At 58.7% G+C, this 15,825-nt stretch overlaps 3 protein-coding genes across 5 annotated transcripts; all 3 read left to right on the top strand.

Moving 5' to 3' along the window:
- Window positions 1-800: 800 nt before the first annotated feature.
- Dohh (deoxyhypusine hydroxylase) lies at window positions 801-7,169 on the top strand. Of its 3 annotated transcripts, none has more exons than XM_013065859.3 (5): window positions 801-1,096; window positions 3,926-4,249; window positions 4,913-4,989; window positions 6,017-6,257; window positions 6,372-7,169. In XM_013065859.3, the coding sequence occupies exons 1-5, from the start codon at window positions 1,063-1,065 to the stop codon at window positions 6,692-6,694; spliced, it is 999 nt and encodes a 332-aa protein (XP_012921313.1). In that variant the 5' UTR covers window positions 801-1,062; the 3' UTR covers window positions 6,695-7,169. The 3 variants fall into 3 exon arrangements, with proteins under 3 accessions (XP_012921313.1, XP_004865851.1, XP_004865852.1); XM_004865794.3 differs by having other exon boundaries at window positions 801-1,144; XM_004865795.3 differs by having other exon boundaries at window positions 1,063-1,161.
- A 1,341-nt stretch (window positions 7,170-8,510) lies between these two features.
- Smim44 (small integral membrane protein 44) lies at window positions 8,511-9,476 on the top strand. The gene is given in 3 exon segments (XM_021245071.2): window positions 8,511-8,983; window positions 9,098-9,253; window positions 9,256-9,476. Coding segments are annotated over 3 exon segments (546 nt in total). The 5' UTR covers window positions 8,511-8,667; the 3' UTR covers window positions 9,330-9,476.
- Window positions 9,477-10,942: 1,466 nt separating this feature from the next.
- On the top strand, window positions 10,943-13,695 carry Smim24 (small integral membrane protein 24). The gene is made up of 4 exons (XM_004865796.4): window positions 10,943-11,120; window positions 11,836-11,947; window positions 12,199-12,261; window positions 13,237-13,695. Exons 1-4 carry the CDS (start codon window positions 11,054-11,056, stop codon window positions 13,355-13,357), a joined length of 363 nt encoding a protein of 120 aa, XP_004865853.1. The 5' UTR covers window positions 10,943-11,053; the 3' UTR covers window positions 13,358-13,695.
- The last annotated feature ends 2,130 nt before the right edge of the window (window positions 13,696-15,825 follow it).

Raw genomic sequence — 15,825 nt, 5'->3', positions numbered from 1 at the left:
CTATCCGCTTAAAATAGTATTTGTCTTTTTCCTCCCTGCATTACTGGGGATGGAACCCAGGGCCTCAAGCATGCTAGGCAAGTGCTCATCACTGAGCTGCACCCCTGCCCCATCTTGTTTTCTGCCTCCCTCAATTTAATGTTTTTTTGTTTTGGGGGTTTTGGGGGTTTTTTTGGTACCGGGGATTGAACTCAGGACCTTGTGCTTGCGAGGCAGGTGCGGCGCCACTGAACTAAAACCCCGGCCATACAATTTAATGTTTTTGCAACCTCCTTGGATATGTAATTATGTCAGCATTAAACTTTTTTTTTTACATTACAGCCAGTGGTGGCACATATATGTAATCCCAGCACTTTGAGAGGCTGAGGCAGAAGGATGGCAAATTCGAGCCCAGTCTGGGCAACTTAGCGACTTTCTCAAAATGAAAAATAAGGGCTGAGGATGTAGTTTAGTGTTTATGTTCAGTGATCATGACCAGCGGCAGCCTTTTCACTACTCATTTCCTATGGGTTTTGTTTTTGTGTTTTTGTACGGGGATCGAACTCAGGACCTTGTGCTTCCGAGGGAGGCAGCGCTAACTCCTGGCTGTTTGTTTTTTGAGACAGTCTCTCTATCCAGGTTGACCTTGAACTCAAGGCTATCCTCACGCCTCAGCCTCTCAAGTGCTGGGATTACATACAGGCCGGAGCCACCGTGCCGGCCATTTCCTGTTTTAAATCCCGCCCCTAGGTCGGAGCCCCCAAACTCGTTGACCACGCCCTTAAAATCTGACCTCGCCCCTGGGACGCTGCGCATGCTCTGTCGCTAGCAAGCGCCAAGTCACGCTTAATCGGCACAAACTACTGCTTACTATTCCGGGTGGGCAGGTCGCTGGGACTCTTCTTCCAATGGAAAGGCGGGATTTGCCTTTTCTCTTGCCTGCGGAGTGGCTCTGGGCAGGTCCTTCTATGTGGATTTAATTTATGTCTCTGGTCCTGACTGGGGCTTCGAGGTTTCCCCTGCGCTGCGGGCGCCTTAACTGGATTCCCCCGCGGCAGCATTGGTGCCGTCCGGCCCGGTCACATGGGCGGCAAGATGGCGGCCTGCAGGGCACGCTGTGAGTGTCGCGGCTGGTGAGACTCAGGCGGCGGCGCCGGGAAGACAGGTTGGACAACTCGGGAGGTGGGCGGCGGAGGACGCGGTGCGGGGCCCCGTTCTAGCGGGTGGCATCCGGTTTCCGGAATTCATTGGCTGGGGATTGAAGCCCCGAGTCCCTCCGATCTCTTCCCCCTGGGTCTTGGGGGTCTCCTGTCACCAGGGATCCCTGGGAAGCCAGCGCATAAGACATTCCTGTTGGGTGACCACCTTGTCAGCATTGGGGAACCTTGTGAGGGACCCAGGAGTAGAGGATCCTATGAGGAAGGATCTTCAGGCATCTGACTCCCGGGGAGCTCCCAAGGGATCCCAGAGAGCCAGTCGTCTCTGGGGGATCCTGAGCGGCCCCCGCCACACATACACCTTGAGGCATTCCTTGTCAGGGAGATCCCTTGCGGCCAGTGGGGCCCTAGCTATAGAACATTTTTGTGTTGGAGAGTTGATTTAGAGCGATGTGTAGAAGCGGGACGGGTTTGTATGTCTTCAGTCTCCACCTACTTCATTTTGCTTTTTTCCAGTGCTGGGGATTAAATCCAAAGCCTCTGCCCTGAGCTCCATCCCCAGCCCTTTTTATTTTTTGAGACAGGGTCTTGCTAAATCGCTGAGTTGCCCTGGTTGGCCTCGAACTTGGCGTCCACCTGCCTCAGCCTTCTAGAGTGTTGGGATAACCAGTGTGCCCTACCGTGCCCCAGCTCTCTAAGATGCCTTGATAGAGGCCGGGCACAGGAAGCCAGGCGCCCCGGGCGCTGTCAGCCCTTGAGTCAAGTGGAAGCTCGACTGGTAGAGTGAGGAGTCAGGTCCCATTGTTCCCAGTGCCCCGCCAGCTCACACCTCCTGCCTGGTGTGCTCTCTGATGATCCTTCCTACGTGTGCCGTGTGACCTTCTGCTGGCCACTTGTGCAGGGGCAGCCCGCACATGCCGCTGGAAACAAGGCAGGCTGTGGTTCGCCACCATTGAGAAGCGTCTTCCAGGCTCTCAGCTGGTGTGTAGGCCAGAGAGGGGTCCTTTCTCACAGTACAGCTGTGTCAGTTCATTTCACTTCATCCAGGCTACAGAGCACTTGTGGTTTCCAGTTGTACTCTGGATCCATAACTCCCCACCCCCTTCCTAAACAAGCCTGCCTCAGTTTCCTAGCCTATACAGCAGGGACAGTGCTACTTCCTACCCTCCGAGGTGAGGATGACTGAGTTAATGCAAGGGGTTTATCAGACTGCTTGGGACACAGCAAATGATACATAAAGGTCAGCTGCTGTTTCTGAGTTTTTGTTCTTATTGAGGACCTACTGTGTGCATGTGTTTGTGATGAGTGCTACTCAGAGCACAGTGGTGACCCAAAATAGTCTCACTCCCTGCCTTCAGAGTTCTGTTCTCATGAGGGAAAAGATGAAGCATAAGTAGCTGGGCTGGTGGTGCACACTTGTCATCCCAGCACTCTGGGAGGCTGAGGCAGGAGGGTTGCACATTCAAGCCCAACCCTGGCACCTTACAGACTTAGCAAGATTCTATCTCACAATTTACAAAAATATTTTAAGAAGGGAGGAGGATGTAGCTCAGTTGAACTCCCTGTGTTCCATCCCCAGTACCATACACAAAAATAAATTTTTCGAAAGGTCAATCATAAGTGAGCCAGTAAGTATCCAGTAATTACTCTGTCTGGTGGTGGTTAATGCTTTGAAGAAAAAAATTGTCATCAGGGAAGGTTTCCCTGAGGAGGTGGCATTTGAGAGCCAGGGAAGTGAGAGCAACAGCCCCAGGGGCATTTTGGGTTGCTTTTGTTGTTTTGAGACTGAACCTTGCTTTGTCGTTTGGGCTGACCTTGAACTCACTGTGTAGCACAGATGATCCCCCTGCCTCAGTCTTCTGAGTGCTGGGATGACAGGTGTGTACCACCATGCCTAGTCCATAGGTACATTTTGGGAGGATTTTTTCTCATGACAAGAACAGCCTGTGCAAAGGGCCTGGGGCAGGACAGAGCCTGAGGAGCAGTGAGGAGCCCCAAGTGTGTAGAGGATAGGGGTGGGGAGGCAGAGGCGAGTGGGTCCTGCAGGGCCTTTGGGACTGTCTGGGAGTTTGGAGCAATGAAGAGCCATGGGAGGATTTTCAGCCGGGCAGTGACAGTCCAGCTTGCACACCGAGCAGGTCCTCTTCAGTTATCTAAGCTATGGAACTGATGGCTCGGTGCTCAGCAGCTTTAAACACTGCCTCACACGGTGATCCAGGGGCTGGGAAGACTGGCAGGGGCCACATCCCGCCTCTCTTGGGGCTGCTGGCAGGAGGTCTCAGCGCCCTGTCACAAGCGCCGTCATGTCTCTAGTGACCTTGTCACATGGGTGGGCCCTATTTGGCATGGGAGGGGACAGTCAATACCAGAGCATGAGTTCCTGGTGGTGGGATGCCTGGGGACATCTCGGGGATCAGCCGCCACGATCCCAGGGGCCGCCCTGTGAAGAACAGAGGTCATGGCTGACCCAGAGGGCAGGGATAAACACTGAGGCCCAGAGAGGGAAAGCAGCTTGTGGAAAGCTGCACAGCAAGTGCGTTAGTCAGGTGGGATCTCAACCCCCACACCCTCCTAGGTCCTGTGAATAATCACAGAGGGCGAAGGATGTCTCTGACCCAGCTTCACTTTGACTTTTAAAATGTTTTATGTTTTTGTGGTACTGGGGATTGAACTGAAGGCCTTTGCACTGAGCTATATTCCCAGCCCCACTTTAAACATTTTCGGTGCGCCACCACCATGCCCGCCCCCAGCTTCTCACTTAGTGCTGTGTGTGCATTCTTGTGCTGCAGGCTCTCCAGGTTTAGCTGCGGAGGACCTGCACTGTGGACGGGCGGGAACCATGGTGACGGAGCAGGAGGTGGAGGCCATCGGGCAGACGCTGGTGGACCCCTTGCAGCCCCTACAGGCCCGCTTCCGGGCCCTCTTCACACTGCGTGGGCTCGGCGGCCCCCACGCCATCGCCTGGATCAGCCGGGCCTTCGGGGACAACTCGGCCCTGCTGAAGCATGAGCTGGCCTACTGCCTGGGCCAGATGCAGGACCCCCGTGCCATCCCTGTGCTCGTGGATGTGCTGCAGGACACAGGCCAGGAGCCCATGGTGCGCCACGAGGCGGGTGAGCAGCCTGTCCTTCTGCCTTGCACACCGTCACCCACAGTTGACAGGCCTCAGGGGCAACCCACTGGCTGTACTGTGAAGTCGAGTAGTAAAGATTTTCAGCTCTGTTTTAGAGACAGCACTGGCCACAGTGACTCATAAAAGTCACCCATCAGTGGCACACACCTGTCATCCCAGCTACTCGGGGAGGCTGAGGCAGGAGGATTGCAAATTTGAGCCCAGCCCGAACAACTTAGCGAGACTCTGTCTCAAATACTCCAGGCTTCAGGGCCTTGGCCCGCGCCAGTCCCCCCTTGCTGAAGGCTGTGGGGGTCTACTGACTCCCCTCCCTCACATCCCAGCTTAAAATCTCCTCCTGCAGAGAGGGCTCCCTGAGGGGCTGGAGCTCCTTGTCCCCTGTGGCATTAGGTGTAATGACACCCTCTTTCCATCCAGGGTCGCTGTCTGGGGTGAGGTGTTTTGCTGGTCACTGCAACTTTGTGAGGTTATGGGCCAGGTCCAGGTTCTGCAGAAAGATTCTGATTGGTCCACTTTGGAGTCTGTATTTGCTGCTGCTCCAGTCAGCCATGGCCAGGGGCAGGGGGTCGACAGCTGGTTGATGGCTCCCATGAGGTAGTGGGCATTCCCCATTTATCCACCCTGAGCTCTGGTTTGTTCTCAGGGGAGGCCCTGGGCGCCATCGGGAACCCGGAGGTTCTGGAGCTCCTGAAGCAGTACTCTGCTGACCCTGTGCTTGAGGTAAGGAGGGCCTTAGCGGCCATCTCTGGTTGCCAGGGCAACCGCTTAGCCAAGGACGTTCCAGGGATGAGGGAGGGGAGGGGAGCAGCAACTGGGAGGGACCCCTTCTCCTCACCACTATATCCAGTCACTCTGCCAGGTCTCCCTGTTCTCTCCCTTGCTGTCCCTCCTCGGCCCACTGGACCCTGCAGCAGTCTCTGCTGCCTCGAGAGTGGCCATTACTTCCTCTTTTTGAACTGAACCCAGGGCCTTTGCCCTGAGCTCCATCCCCAGTCCTTTATTATTTTTTGAGTCTTGCTGAGATGTCCAGGCTGGGCTCGAACTTGGAATCTTTCTGCCTCAGCTCCCCAGAGCTGGGGGATGATAGATAGGTGTGTGCCAGCAAAGTCAGCCTTTGAAAGTATACACTGAAGCACATTTAGTGCATTCCAAACTGTGCAGGCATCAATATTAGCTATCTCATCACCTCAAAAAGAAGCCCCAGGGCCGGGGATTTAGCTCAGTGGTTCTGCTGCTTGTTTTGCAAGCGCAAAGTCCCGAGTTTGATCTCTGGTACCAAAAAAAAAAAAAAGCCCCAACTCCGGGCACCCATGAGTTCACTTCCTGTCTCCGGAGTCGCCTGTCCTGGGCGTTTCCTGTCCACGGAGCCCCATGCTCTGTCCTCTGTGTCTGGCGTCTCTCACTGAGCACGGCGTCCTTAAGGTCCGTCCATGCTGTGGAGTGTCACAGCCTTGCTCCTTTCCCTGTCTCCACTTTGGGCCATTATGAATGGTGCTGCTGTGGAGGTTCTGTGGGAAGCTGAGGCCCGGATCTGCCCCATACTCAAAGCACTAGTGGCCTTTCATCCCCTCAGAACCAAATTCCAAGTCCCTGCACAGCTTGGCTGGACCCTGCCGTCCCTCCCTCAGCCGCTCACTTCCACCTGAGCCTCTTTGCTGGTCCTCCGTGGCCCTGCCTCCGGGCCTTTGCACTGGCCATGCCCTCTCCCCTGCTCTCCGCCTGACTCCCTTGCGCCCCTGCCCTGCAGGTGGCAGAGACCTGCCAGCTGGCGGTGCGGCGGCTGGAGTGGCTACAGCGGCACCCTGGGCAGCTGGCGGCCGCTGGTCCCTACCTCTCGGTGGACCCGGCCCCTCCCGCCGAGGAACGCGACGTGGGGCTGCTTCGGGAAGCGCTGCTGGACGAGGGCCGGCCTCTCTTCGAGCGGTACCGCGCCATGTTCGCGCTGCGCAACGCAGGCGGGGAGGAGGCCGCCCTGGCTCTGGCCGAGGGTGAGGAGGGCCCCGGGGGTGGTTGCGGGCCCGGGCCCGGGCCTGGGGTGGGCGGGCGCCCCTTCCCATCCCCACCGCCCTGCCCAGCCTCCCTGACGCCTCTCCCCCCCACAGGCCTGCGCTGCGGCAGCGCGCTTTTCCGCCACGAGGTGGGCTACGTGCTGGGCCAGCTGCAGCACGAGGCCACAGTGCCGCACCTGGCCGCCGCCCTGGCCCGCCGCGCCGAGAGCCCCATGGTACGACACGAGTGCGCCGAGGCCCTGGGCGCCATCGCCCGGCCCGCCTGCCTGGCTGCGCTTCGGGCGCACGCGGCCGACCCCGAGCGCGTGGTGCGGGAGAGCTGCGAGGTGGCGCTGGACATGTATGAGCACGAGACCGGCCCGGCCTTCCAGTACGCCGATGGGCTGGAGCTGCTGCGGCTGCGGACCCCGCCCTAGTCCCCGCCCGGCCCAGGCTCTGCGGGTCTCCCCCTTGCCCCACTTGGCATCTAAACTGGGCCTACGTACCGTGGGTTCCATTTCCAGCCCTGCGCCTGGGTGTCCTCTCTTGCTGGCTGAGCACTTGGGACGAGGTTGGTGTCCCTGTGCACAGGGCGCGGCCCGAGGTCTGCATCTGGACACCCAGAGCGGCGGACCGGAAGCGCCCCAGGACCCAGACCAGGCGGACCGGAAGGGGCGTGTCCTGGGGGGCGAGAATGTTGGGGAATCAGGAACTGGGTCTCTTGGGAAGGGTCACGGCGACTGGCTCAGGCTTCATTAGGAATGGGGAACAGGGTTTGGGGGTCCCTTGTCCCCCTCACCTTTGGGGCCCAAGCAGGAACCGAGAAGCGGCCTCTGGGTAGGCTGGGCTCAGGGCACTTGCTGGCCCTGGGGTGCTGCCCAGATGGAATATTAAACTGTTTTTGCCAACCAATGATTCCTCCGAGTGTGGGATTGGGGCTGCCCCCCAGGACCTTTGACACTCCAGTCTAGCAGGGCATTTGGAGCCATAGTTGGGCCCTTGGGTTCTTCCCACCAGCTTAGAGCACAGTCTTCCCAGATAGCTCCCTTAAGAGGACTCTGAGGAAGCAGCCCTCCACCCCAGGTCTCTCCAGACCCTCATCGTCCCCCATATCCTATTTGGGGCACAAAGGAAGGGGTTTTGTGATATGGGTAGGAGTCTGGGCTGTGGCTTGTCATCCGGATTCCCACAGTTCCCCCATGGACAGCAGGGGGCGGCCCATTCACATCTGCCAGGGATCCCACAATGCCCTGCTACCTACCATAGCATAAGCTGGCCCAGAAGTTGAGAACCGTCCTGGGAGATTGTGTGTGGTCCCAGACCCAGAGGGGAGCTGCTGGGTTTTAACTCCACCTGCCCAGCGAGCACCTGAGGCCACGTCTGTCAGATTCCTACGCACGTGGCCAGTTGCTCTAAGCCTCCCAGTTGGACCCCGTCCTGTCCACATGACCCCTGTTGGCCAATGAACGGAGTGGGCATGGCCAGCATCGCTAGCAGGCAGAGCTCCAAGGTAGCAGCACTGTGGGGGAAGGCAGCTTCCCACCTGCCGGCTCCTGTGGGTCCTGGACGCCATGCAACAGAATCACCGGCTGGCCCACAGTGGTCACAACTGCGTGTTTCCTGTTAGACCGGGCTCTGTGATGCTTGCCTGTAATCCTAGGCACCACCCACCACCCCCGCCTAGCTGCTCCTCGATGTCTCCATTTAGGAGCGGGGGCGGCTGACCTCAGTTACAACTCGAGTTTACAGTGCACTAAGCACGGTCACATCTCAGGTTGTGCCTCTCGGGCCTGCACAGTCACCTGCTTGGCTCCCCGCTCCCACCCTCACACCACAGCCTGGCATCCCTATGGTAGCCACCAGAGGGCGCCCGTGAAACCCCTCCCTGCAGCCCACAGGGCCCCGCCTGCCCGCTCCCTGTGCCCTTCGCTTCCTCTGCTCCAGCCAGTCAGTTCCTCGCTGCTCCTCCACTGCGCCAGGGCCTTTGCATAGCCTTGCCTTTGCCATGTACTGCTCCACCCTGGTCTTCCATGGCTAATTTGCCTGTAGGAGGCCTTGGCCACCCTATTTGGAACTCTAGCTGCTCCCCCACTGCCATTCATCACTACATCATTTACTCCAAGGTTCCACCTTATCCATCTCCCTGCTGAAACGCCAGCTCTATAGACAAGGGAGTCAGGTCTGCTATGTTCACATCTAAAAGGGGTGCCAGGCAGTAGTAGGTGTTTAGTGCATACAAAGTGCAGGAATGAATGGAAGGAAACAGTCATGGGAAAATCTGGGTGGTTTCAGGAGCAGGCACAGCAGGTGCAAAGGCCCTGAGGTCAGAGGTATTCATAGCCACAGCTGGAGCCAAGCAAGGGAGGAGGCAGTGGGCAGAAGTGATTTGTACCATGATTAATCCAGGCAGATGGTGCGGGGTGGGGGTTGGGGGTGTTGCCCGAATCCTCTTAGCTCAAAGCCCCTAATACTTCCGCTGCCCGCTGCATGGGTCACCTCCGGGCCTTTGCTCCAGGCAGCTGCCATGCCGGGGCTGATGGGCGAGGAGGAGGCTGAGGGCCGGAGCCCAGGCCCACCCCTGTACGAGGACCACCGGCCCCCCCAGCTGGACGCCATCCGCCTGCCCCGGCATGTGCTCTACCTGCTGATGGCTGCGCTCCTGGTAGTGGCCGTGGCCTACGCCATTGTGGGGCACCTCATCAAAGATCTCGCCCACGACCTGGCCGGTGAGCGCTGCCCTCCACGCGTGTGGCCAGGGACAGGGGTCCTCAGGCCCCTTCTGGGCAGGGAGGGCTGGGGAAAGGAAAGGGTGGGGGGCCTCACAGGTGTCCCTGCTGCAGACTGGGCTTTCGGCCCGAAGCCGGACCAGGAGGACGGCCCCCTGGAGCTCTGTGCCAGCCTGGCTGGTGAGGACCTGGAAGAGCTGGACCTGCAGCTGGCCTTGGCCTGGCGGGGCGATGACGCCGGTAGAGGTGGCCAGGGGGCCCCCTCGGAAGCACCTTCCAGGATCGCTGGCGCCCCTCCATCGCCTTCAGGGCCCTACTGGTCCAGAGCTCCTGGAGGCTGGGCTGAGCTGGGCTGTGGCCGTAGACAGCTTTGTGCCCTGGGCCTTTTCTGCACAGAGACCCGCATGGCGCCATACCCTGCAACCCACTCCCCCAGCCCCAGCCACGCTGTAGGCAATCTGTAAATGGACACTAAGACATTTTTTAAAATTAAGAGTCATCAGCCTTTTCTTTGTGGTACTGCAGATTGCACTGAGCTCCATTCCCAGCCCTTATTTTGAGACAAGTTTTCGCCAAGTCACCAAGTGGTCCAGGCAGGGCTCCAACTTGCAGTCCTTCTGCCTCAGCCTCCCAGAGTGCTGGGATGACAGGTGTGGGCCACTGTGGCCGGCTTCAAGCTTTTCCTAGTCCCTGCTCCTGTGCTAAGTATGCCCACTGTTCATGCGACCTCACTGAATCCTCCCATGTAGGACTTACAGCTCCACCTGACAGCTGGGGACACTGAGGCATGCCTTGGTGAAATGGCCCCACTCTTCAGTGGAGGGGACTGTCACAGAGCTATGCTGGGTGACTCACCTGGAAGGCAGCTCTGAGGCAGGGTCCCACCTCCCCTACAGCTGTGCATCTCCTCCGCCCCCACCCAGGCTGCCATGTCTGGGGGGGTTCTGATTTCCCAGGGGATGCAGGGTGCCAAGGTGCCCTTCCTTTTGGAGCTTTGCACAGGGTGGGGTACACAGTAGGAGCTTAATAGCATCTGCCTAGCTGAAGTTGGCACATGGTTTATCCCAGCTCTGCCTTGTCCTCCACCTGCACCGTGGGGACCCTTGGGCCTCCCTTTCATGTGCCCTGGCCATGACAGCCAGGGAGGGGTCCCCCTTTGCCTGGGAAGGGCTCACTATCTAATCAAGCCAAGGACCAAGGTTGAGGACAGAAGAGCCAGAGCCTGAGTCATCTCTTCTCATGGGTGTCCCCAGTTCTGTAGCCATACACAGTCCAGGGTCGGGCGTGGATAGTGGCCTATGGCCTTGTGCTTTTGGGTCCCCAAGACCGGGAGCCTGGTGCACTCATATAAGCTGGTAGCCAGCAAGACCCTGCTTCATATCCCCGCTCTGATAGGGGCTGGCTGCCTGGGGTCCCATGGGCTCTGTAAAATAAAGTTGGCAAAATGTTGTGGATAGAGTAGCTGGGCTCCGTGGCTCATGCTTGTGATGCTGGCACCTTGGGAGGCTGAGGCAGGAGGATCTCAAGTTCCTGCCCAGCCTAGGCAGCTAAGCAAGAGCTTGTCTCAAGGTAAAAATGAAAAAGACTCGAGGGTGGAGCTGTGTGGAGTGCTTGCTGAGCTTGTGCAAGGTGCTGGGTTCCATCCCCTGCACCTCCCCAAAATTTGGGTGGCCAAGAGAAGGGACTAGGATCTCCAAAGTCACAGAGCACGGAGCCTTGTGCACCCTGCAAGCCACCAAGAGTGACTGTGATATTCCCGTTGGATTTGTGAGCTCACACAGCAGGGGCAGGGGCCCGGAGGGGATGCAAGGTCGAGCCCAAGGTCATTTTAGCCAGGTCCCCGAAGCAGCAGGGACGCTGGGGATCCCGAGGGGCCCCTGAGGCCCTCGGTTCCCGGGCGTGGTGCAGGGCCGGGCGGAGTCCGGAGGAGTTAATGTTACACCGGGTCCAGAGTCTGCTGGGGGAGCGGGGCGGGACGGAAGGAGGGCGGCCCTCCACTGCAGCCCCTTATCTCTCCTGGCAACCGGGGCTCGCTCACACCGGGCTGGCGCGGACCTGTCGCTGGAGGCCATGAGCGCCCTGGGGATGCTGCTCGTGCTGGCGACCTTGCTCCTGCCGTCTGTCCAGGCCCAGCAGGGTAGGGCGCTGGCGGGAGGGGGGAGGGGGTTGCGGGGGTCCGTTCAGTCCCCACTTTCCACAACCGAGAAACTGAGGCCTGGGCGAGACACCTCCCATTTCCTCTGGGCTCTCCCTGCTCCCTCAGCCCCTCCGCAGCCTGGGCCCCCTCCCCTCTCCAGACCCCGCCCCTCTCCAAGATTCCCCTCTTAGGCCCTCCGGAGCCCTGCTTCTGAGTTTCCCTCCCCACCAAGCTGTTCTCCTCTCTGATCCCCTTGGGGACCCCTCCTCCTCTGGCCAGCTTCTCTTTTATAAGCCCCCTCCAAGCCCCTTCCCTCTGAGCCCCTCCTCCTTTATCAGCCACGCCCTTCTGCCAGCCGCCTCCTTTATAACCCCCCTCCCAAGCTCCTCCCCATCCCCACCTTTTTCACGAGCCCCGCCCCTCACTGCTCTATGGCCCGCCTCTTCCTAAGCCACGCCCGACCCGAAGTTCCTCTCAGCCCGCCTCCTTAAAAGCCCCTCCCAAACCCCTCCCCTCCGCCCCTCTGTGCCCTTCTTCTTTTGTAAGTCACGCCCTCTAGGCCCCGCCCTTTGGATCCCCGCTTCTTTTATAAGCCCCACCCTCTCCAAGCTCCTCCCCTCCTGAGAACCCCTCCCCCTCTCTAGGGAGTCTCTGAGGTCTCCCCAGGACCTTTGTCCCTCTCCCCTACCTCTGAGCCCCACCCCATCCTTGGCAGCCACAGAACGTCACCTGAAGCCATGGCTGGTGGGCCTGACGGCGGTTGTGGTCTTCCTGTTCATCGTCTTCGTGCTCTTACTGGCCAACCGCATCTGGTGCTCCAAAGCCAGGTGGGGACCCCGCTCCACCCGGAAGCCCGCCCTCCCCGGACAGGCCCCCACCCCTCCTTCCCGGGTCACCCCTGCCAAAGGTCAGCTCCTTTTCCTGCTCCTGCTTGGACCCTGGGCCTGCACCTGTCCAAGAGCCAGGCAGCCCACCCCTGCTTTCTGGAGTTCATGAGCCCTGGTGGGGGAAACTGAGGCCCAGCCTATGCTTAACTCCTGCCCTTCCCCCAGTCTCATGGCCCTGTCCACATCTGCAGAGCCGAGGATGAGGAGACCACCATGAGAATACAGCCCAACCCTTACGAGAGCATGGGCCCAAGGTACTGTCCATGTGAGCGCGTGTAGACTTGTGTGGTGTAGGGGACTGAGGCCCCCCTTACAATTGGGGGGTTGCACAGATGACCTCTTTCTGGCCTCCATCACCTCCAGTGCTCACGTGCCCCCGACCTTTGCACATGCTGTTCCTGTTAATTATGCCTTTCCCTCTACCTCCTGGCTGGCTCCTCCTCCTCCTGCTCGGGAGTTTGGTCCACATAGAGAACCACTCGGACCACCAGCCCTCCTTCCCTGGCACCAGACCTGCATCTTTTCTTCTTCACACTTAGCCACCAGCTGAAATGCTCCTAGTTATTCACGGGTGTCACCGCACTTGATGATGGCTTCCAGCATGCGAGAACTTAGCTTGGCTGGCACACAGTAGGCCCTCGGTACCCACTGGACAAGACCACCAGTGTGGGACAGGCTCTCTTGGTCTCTGTGTCTGCTAAGGATGAAGGAAGGACCTGGGAGTGTGGTCAGGGCTGGGGCCTCTGCTGGGGCCCAAGCTTGAACCGAGAAGGGAGGGGCTGGGGAGGGGCCAACCTGCCTGGGACTTGAAGTGGAGGCTCAGATGTGCTGAGGGGGCTGTGGACCTGAGGGTCCAGCTCAGCCCCAGTGAAGTGGGTTCCTGCTCCCCAGATGAGCTGAGGACCAGATCCCAGCTGCACTGCTAACTGGTCTCTCTCCCTGCTTCCACTCACCCATCCACCTCTCCGCCTGCCTATGCAGTCAAGTCCCCTATCCACCTGTCCACCCAACCACTCACCCGCCCAACCACCCATCTGTCCATGTGTCCGTCCATCTACCAGTCCACCCGCCTGCCCCTACAGTGGCTCTGTAGTTCTCTGCCTTTGTGGGCAGGACTCCTGCAGCCTCTCCACCCATGCACCCCTGGTCCTGCAGCCCAGCACAGGTGCATGTCCATGAAATAGAAGCAACTATGTGTATTATGGTCTGGAGCCTTTGTGTCCCTCCAGGAAAGACAGCAAGAAGGAGAAGAAACAGAAGAAAAAGGAGAAAGGAGGGGAGAGCAATTTGGGATTGGAGCTGGAAGAGAAAGAGCCCGAAGAGTATGAAGAGATCAAGACGAGTATGTGAAGATGCCCTGTCACTACTCCTGGCAGGGGCCCCCCCGGAGTGGCACTTTCCCACCCAGTGAGCAGCACCCCAAGCTTGAAGGCAGCGATGCCAACTGGGATCCGATTATGGAGACCTCAGGGCAGGGTTCTCCGGGACCCGGTCCCACTGGTGATTCTTATGCTTGGAGAGTATCCCTGCCTGGAGAAGCTGCTGTTTCCCCACAGTTCATGGCTCTGCGGGATTTATTTTCCCTCTGCCTGATCTCTTTTGGCCAGAACGTGCCTGTCTCATGCAGCCTTAGGGCCATATCGGCTAAAGGCTCGCTGTTGAGGCCCCCAATAAAAAAACCAGTCTGAGCTCTTTATATTTATTTAGCTTTTTGGGGGAAGGGGGTGAGACAGAGTCTCGCCATGTAGTCCAGGCTGCCCAGAAAGTGATCCTCCTGCCTCAGGCTCCTGGGTGGTGGGATGAAAAATGTGCACCACCACACTTGGCAATAGGAGCTTTTTGGAAGGGCTCTTGTTATCTCTCAGGACTCAGTTTCCCCCCTGGGAACAGCTGCCAGGGGTTGGCAATGCCTGGCCAGGAGGAGGGCTCAAACTTTGAAGTGCCCAGGTTACCAGGCTGGGGACATTATGTACTTGTGGTGCCAATCTTGTTTTGCTGAGCTGAGCCCTGGACTTTGAGCCTCATCTCCCGGGGAATCCTTGCTCCCTTGGGCCCCTTGGGTTTTTTTGGGCCACGTGACTGTTCTTGGAAGCTTGGAGGGTGGGGTGCCCCAGGGCCCTGTCATGTCCCAGAAAGGCCCAGGTTTGGCCCTCCCCGTTTCTTGTCTCCCCATTTTCTCCACTCCCTGGACTTTGCCCGGAACATTAACCTTTCCTTAATGAGGACCTTGATACAGGGCAGGCGTTTGGGGCTCCACGCTGGGGCCGGTTACTGGGGCGAGGGGAGCTTTGTCTGCGACACCTCCAGGATCGTCCACCAGGGGGCGGAAGAGCCCCAGATAATGAGAGGGACCAAGTCAGCGACACACGCTCTGTGCGACCACTTGAGCCGGGCGTAATGGCACACGGCTGTGATCCCAGCACTAGGGAGACTGAGGCGGGAAGATTGCTGCGAGTTCGAGGCCACCCTGGACTACATAGCGAGACCAAGTCTGGAAAAAAAAAAAAAGCAGGGCCTATGAGTGATTACAAAGCCTAGTGCTTTGAAGGTGGGGGCTCCACTGTCTCCCCACCCCGCTGTGTCCCACAACCGGCTGGACAAGGACAGGGAGAGATGGGCCGATCCCAGGACACCCGGCCAGTCCTCCTTTCTTGAACCCGTGGCCAGGCCCAATCTTGTAAGACATGGGGGTGGGGGGCAGGGACCCCAACCTTGCTGCCTGCCATTGCCTGGCCCTGTTCTCCACCCAGTGGCCAAAAAATAATTTGCCCCTCCTCCTCTTCCTCGTGTTGCCCACCTAGTGCAGCGAGTCTGTGACAGGCGGAGCCCTTCCTGCCCTGGGGGGGGGGCAGGGAGTCTCTTTTAGACTCGGAGGCTCGAACCTTACTGTGAACCCAATCCCTAATATGTGTTTCAAATGGGATTTGCGATATCCTTATCACCCGTCCCATCCATTTACCCTGGGCCTGTTTATCCACCCATCCCTTCCTCTCTTGCCTCCCTTCTTTCTTTTTTCCACCCCTCCATCCATTCCCCTTTCTACCATTCATCCATCCCTTGATCTATCCATCCACTCATACTTACAATCCATCCATCCATCCATCTACCACCCAGTCATCTGTCCATCCAGCTGTCGCGAGCCACGCACACCCACCCACCCATCTACCAACCATCCATCCAACCACCCATCCACCAAACACCCACCCACCTGTCCGTCCACCCACCCATCCATCCATCCCTTCCTCCAACCATCCATGCCTCCATCCATCCACCTTTACCTGGATAAGCCCCTGACCCGGGCCAGCCCTTGCCATTGGCTGAGCTTCGACCCCGGCTGACCTCTCCCTCTGGTTGCTGAAGGTGCTGGGGAAGCGGAGGAGAGCCCGCCCCCCTCCATGGACTCTGATGCTGGGCTAGAGTCTGCGTCTGACCACAAGAGGGCGCCGGAACTTCGCTGCTGAGAGCAACCGGGCCCACCCCTCCCGCGGATGGGAAAGGGAAGGAATGCCTGGCTCTGGCGCCACCCACCCCATCGGGAGCGCGTCTTCTGCGGCTGTCACTGGGCGGTGCCCTGTCAGATGGGCATAGTGTGCCTGAGGCCTATCAACGAGTCTTGCCGCCTCCTTTCTGCCTCAGTTTCCCTATCTGAAGGAAAGGCAGAATGATCCCTGCCTTGAGGTTTTGTAGAGGGGATGGAACAGCCCCGTGCAGCAGAGAACTTTGCTTGCTCATCCTGAGGTTACCTTGTGGGTTGCTGGGAGAATTGGCCTAGTGGGCAGGAGGGGGACCCCATCCAAGATCGCAAGACGTGACTGGTC

Source organism: Heterocephalus glaber, unplaced genomic scaffold (genome assembly GCF_053883595.1).
Source record: "Heterocephalus glaber isolate CG9 unplaced genomic scaffold, H.glaber_assembly_v1.0 deba00001760, whole genome shotgun sequence".
NCBI lineage: Eukaryota > Metazoa > Chordata > Mammalia > Rodentia > Bathyergidae > Heterocephalus > Heterocephalus glaber.
This window is presented reverse-complemented; position numbering and strand designations above follow the sequence as displayed.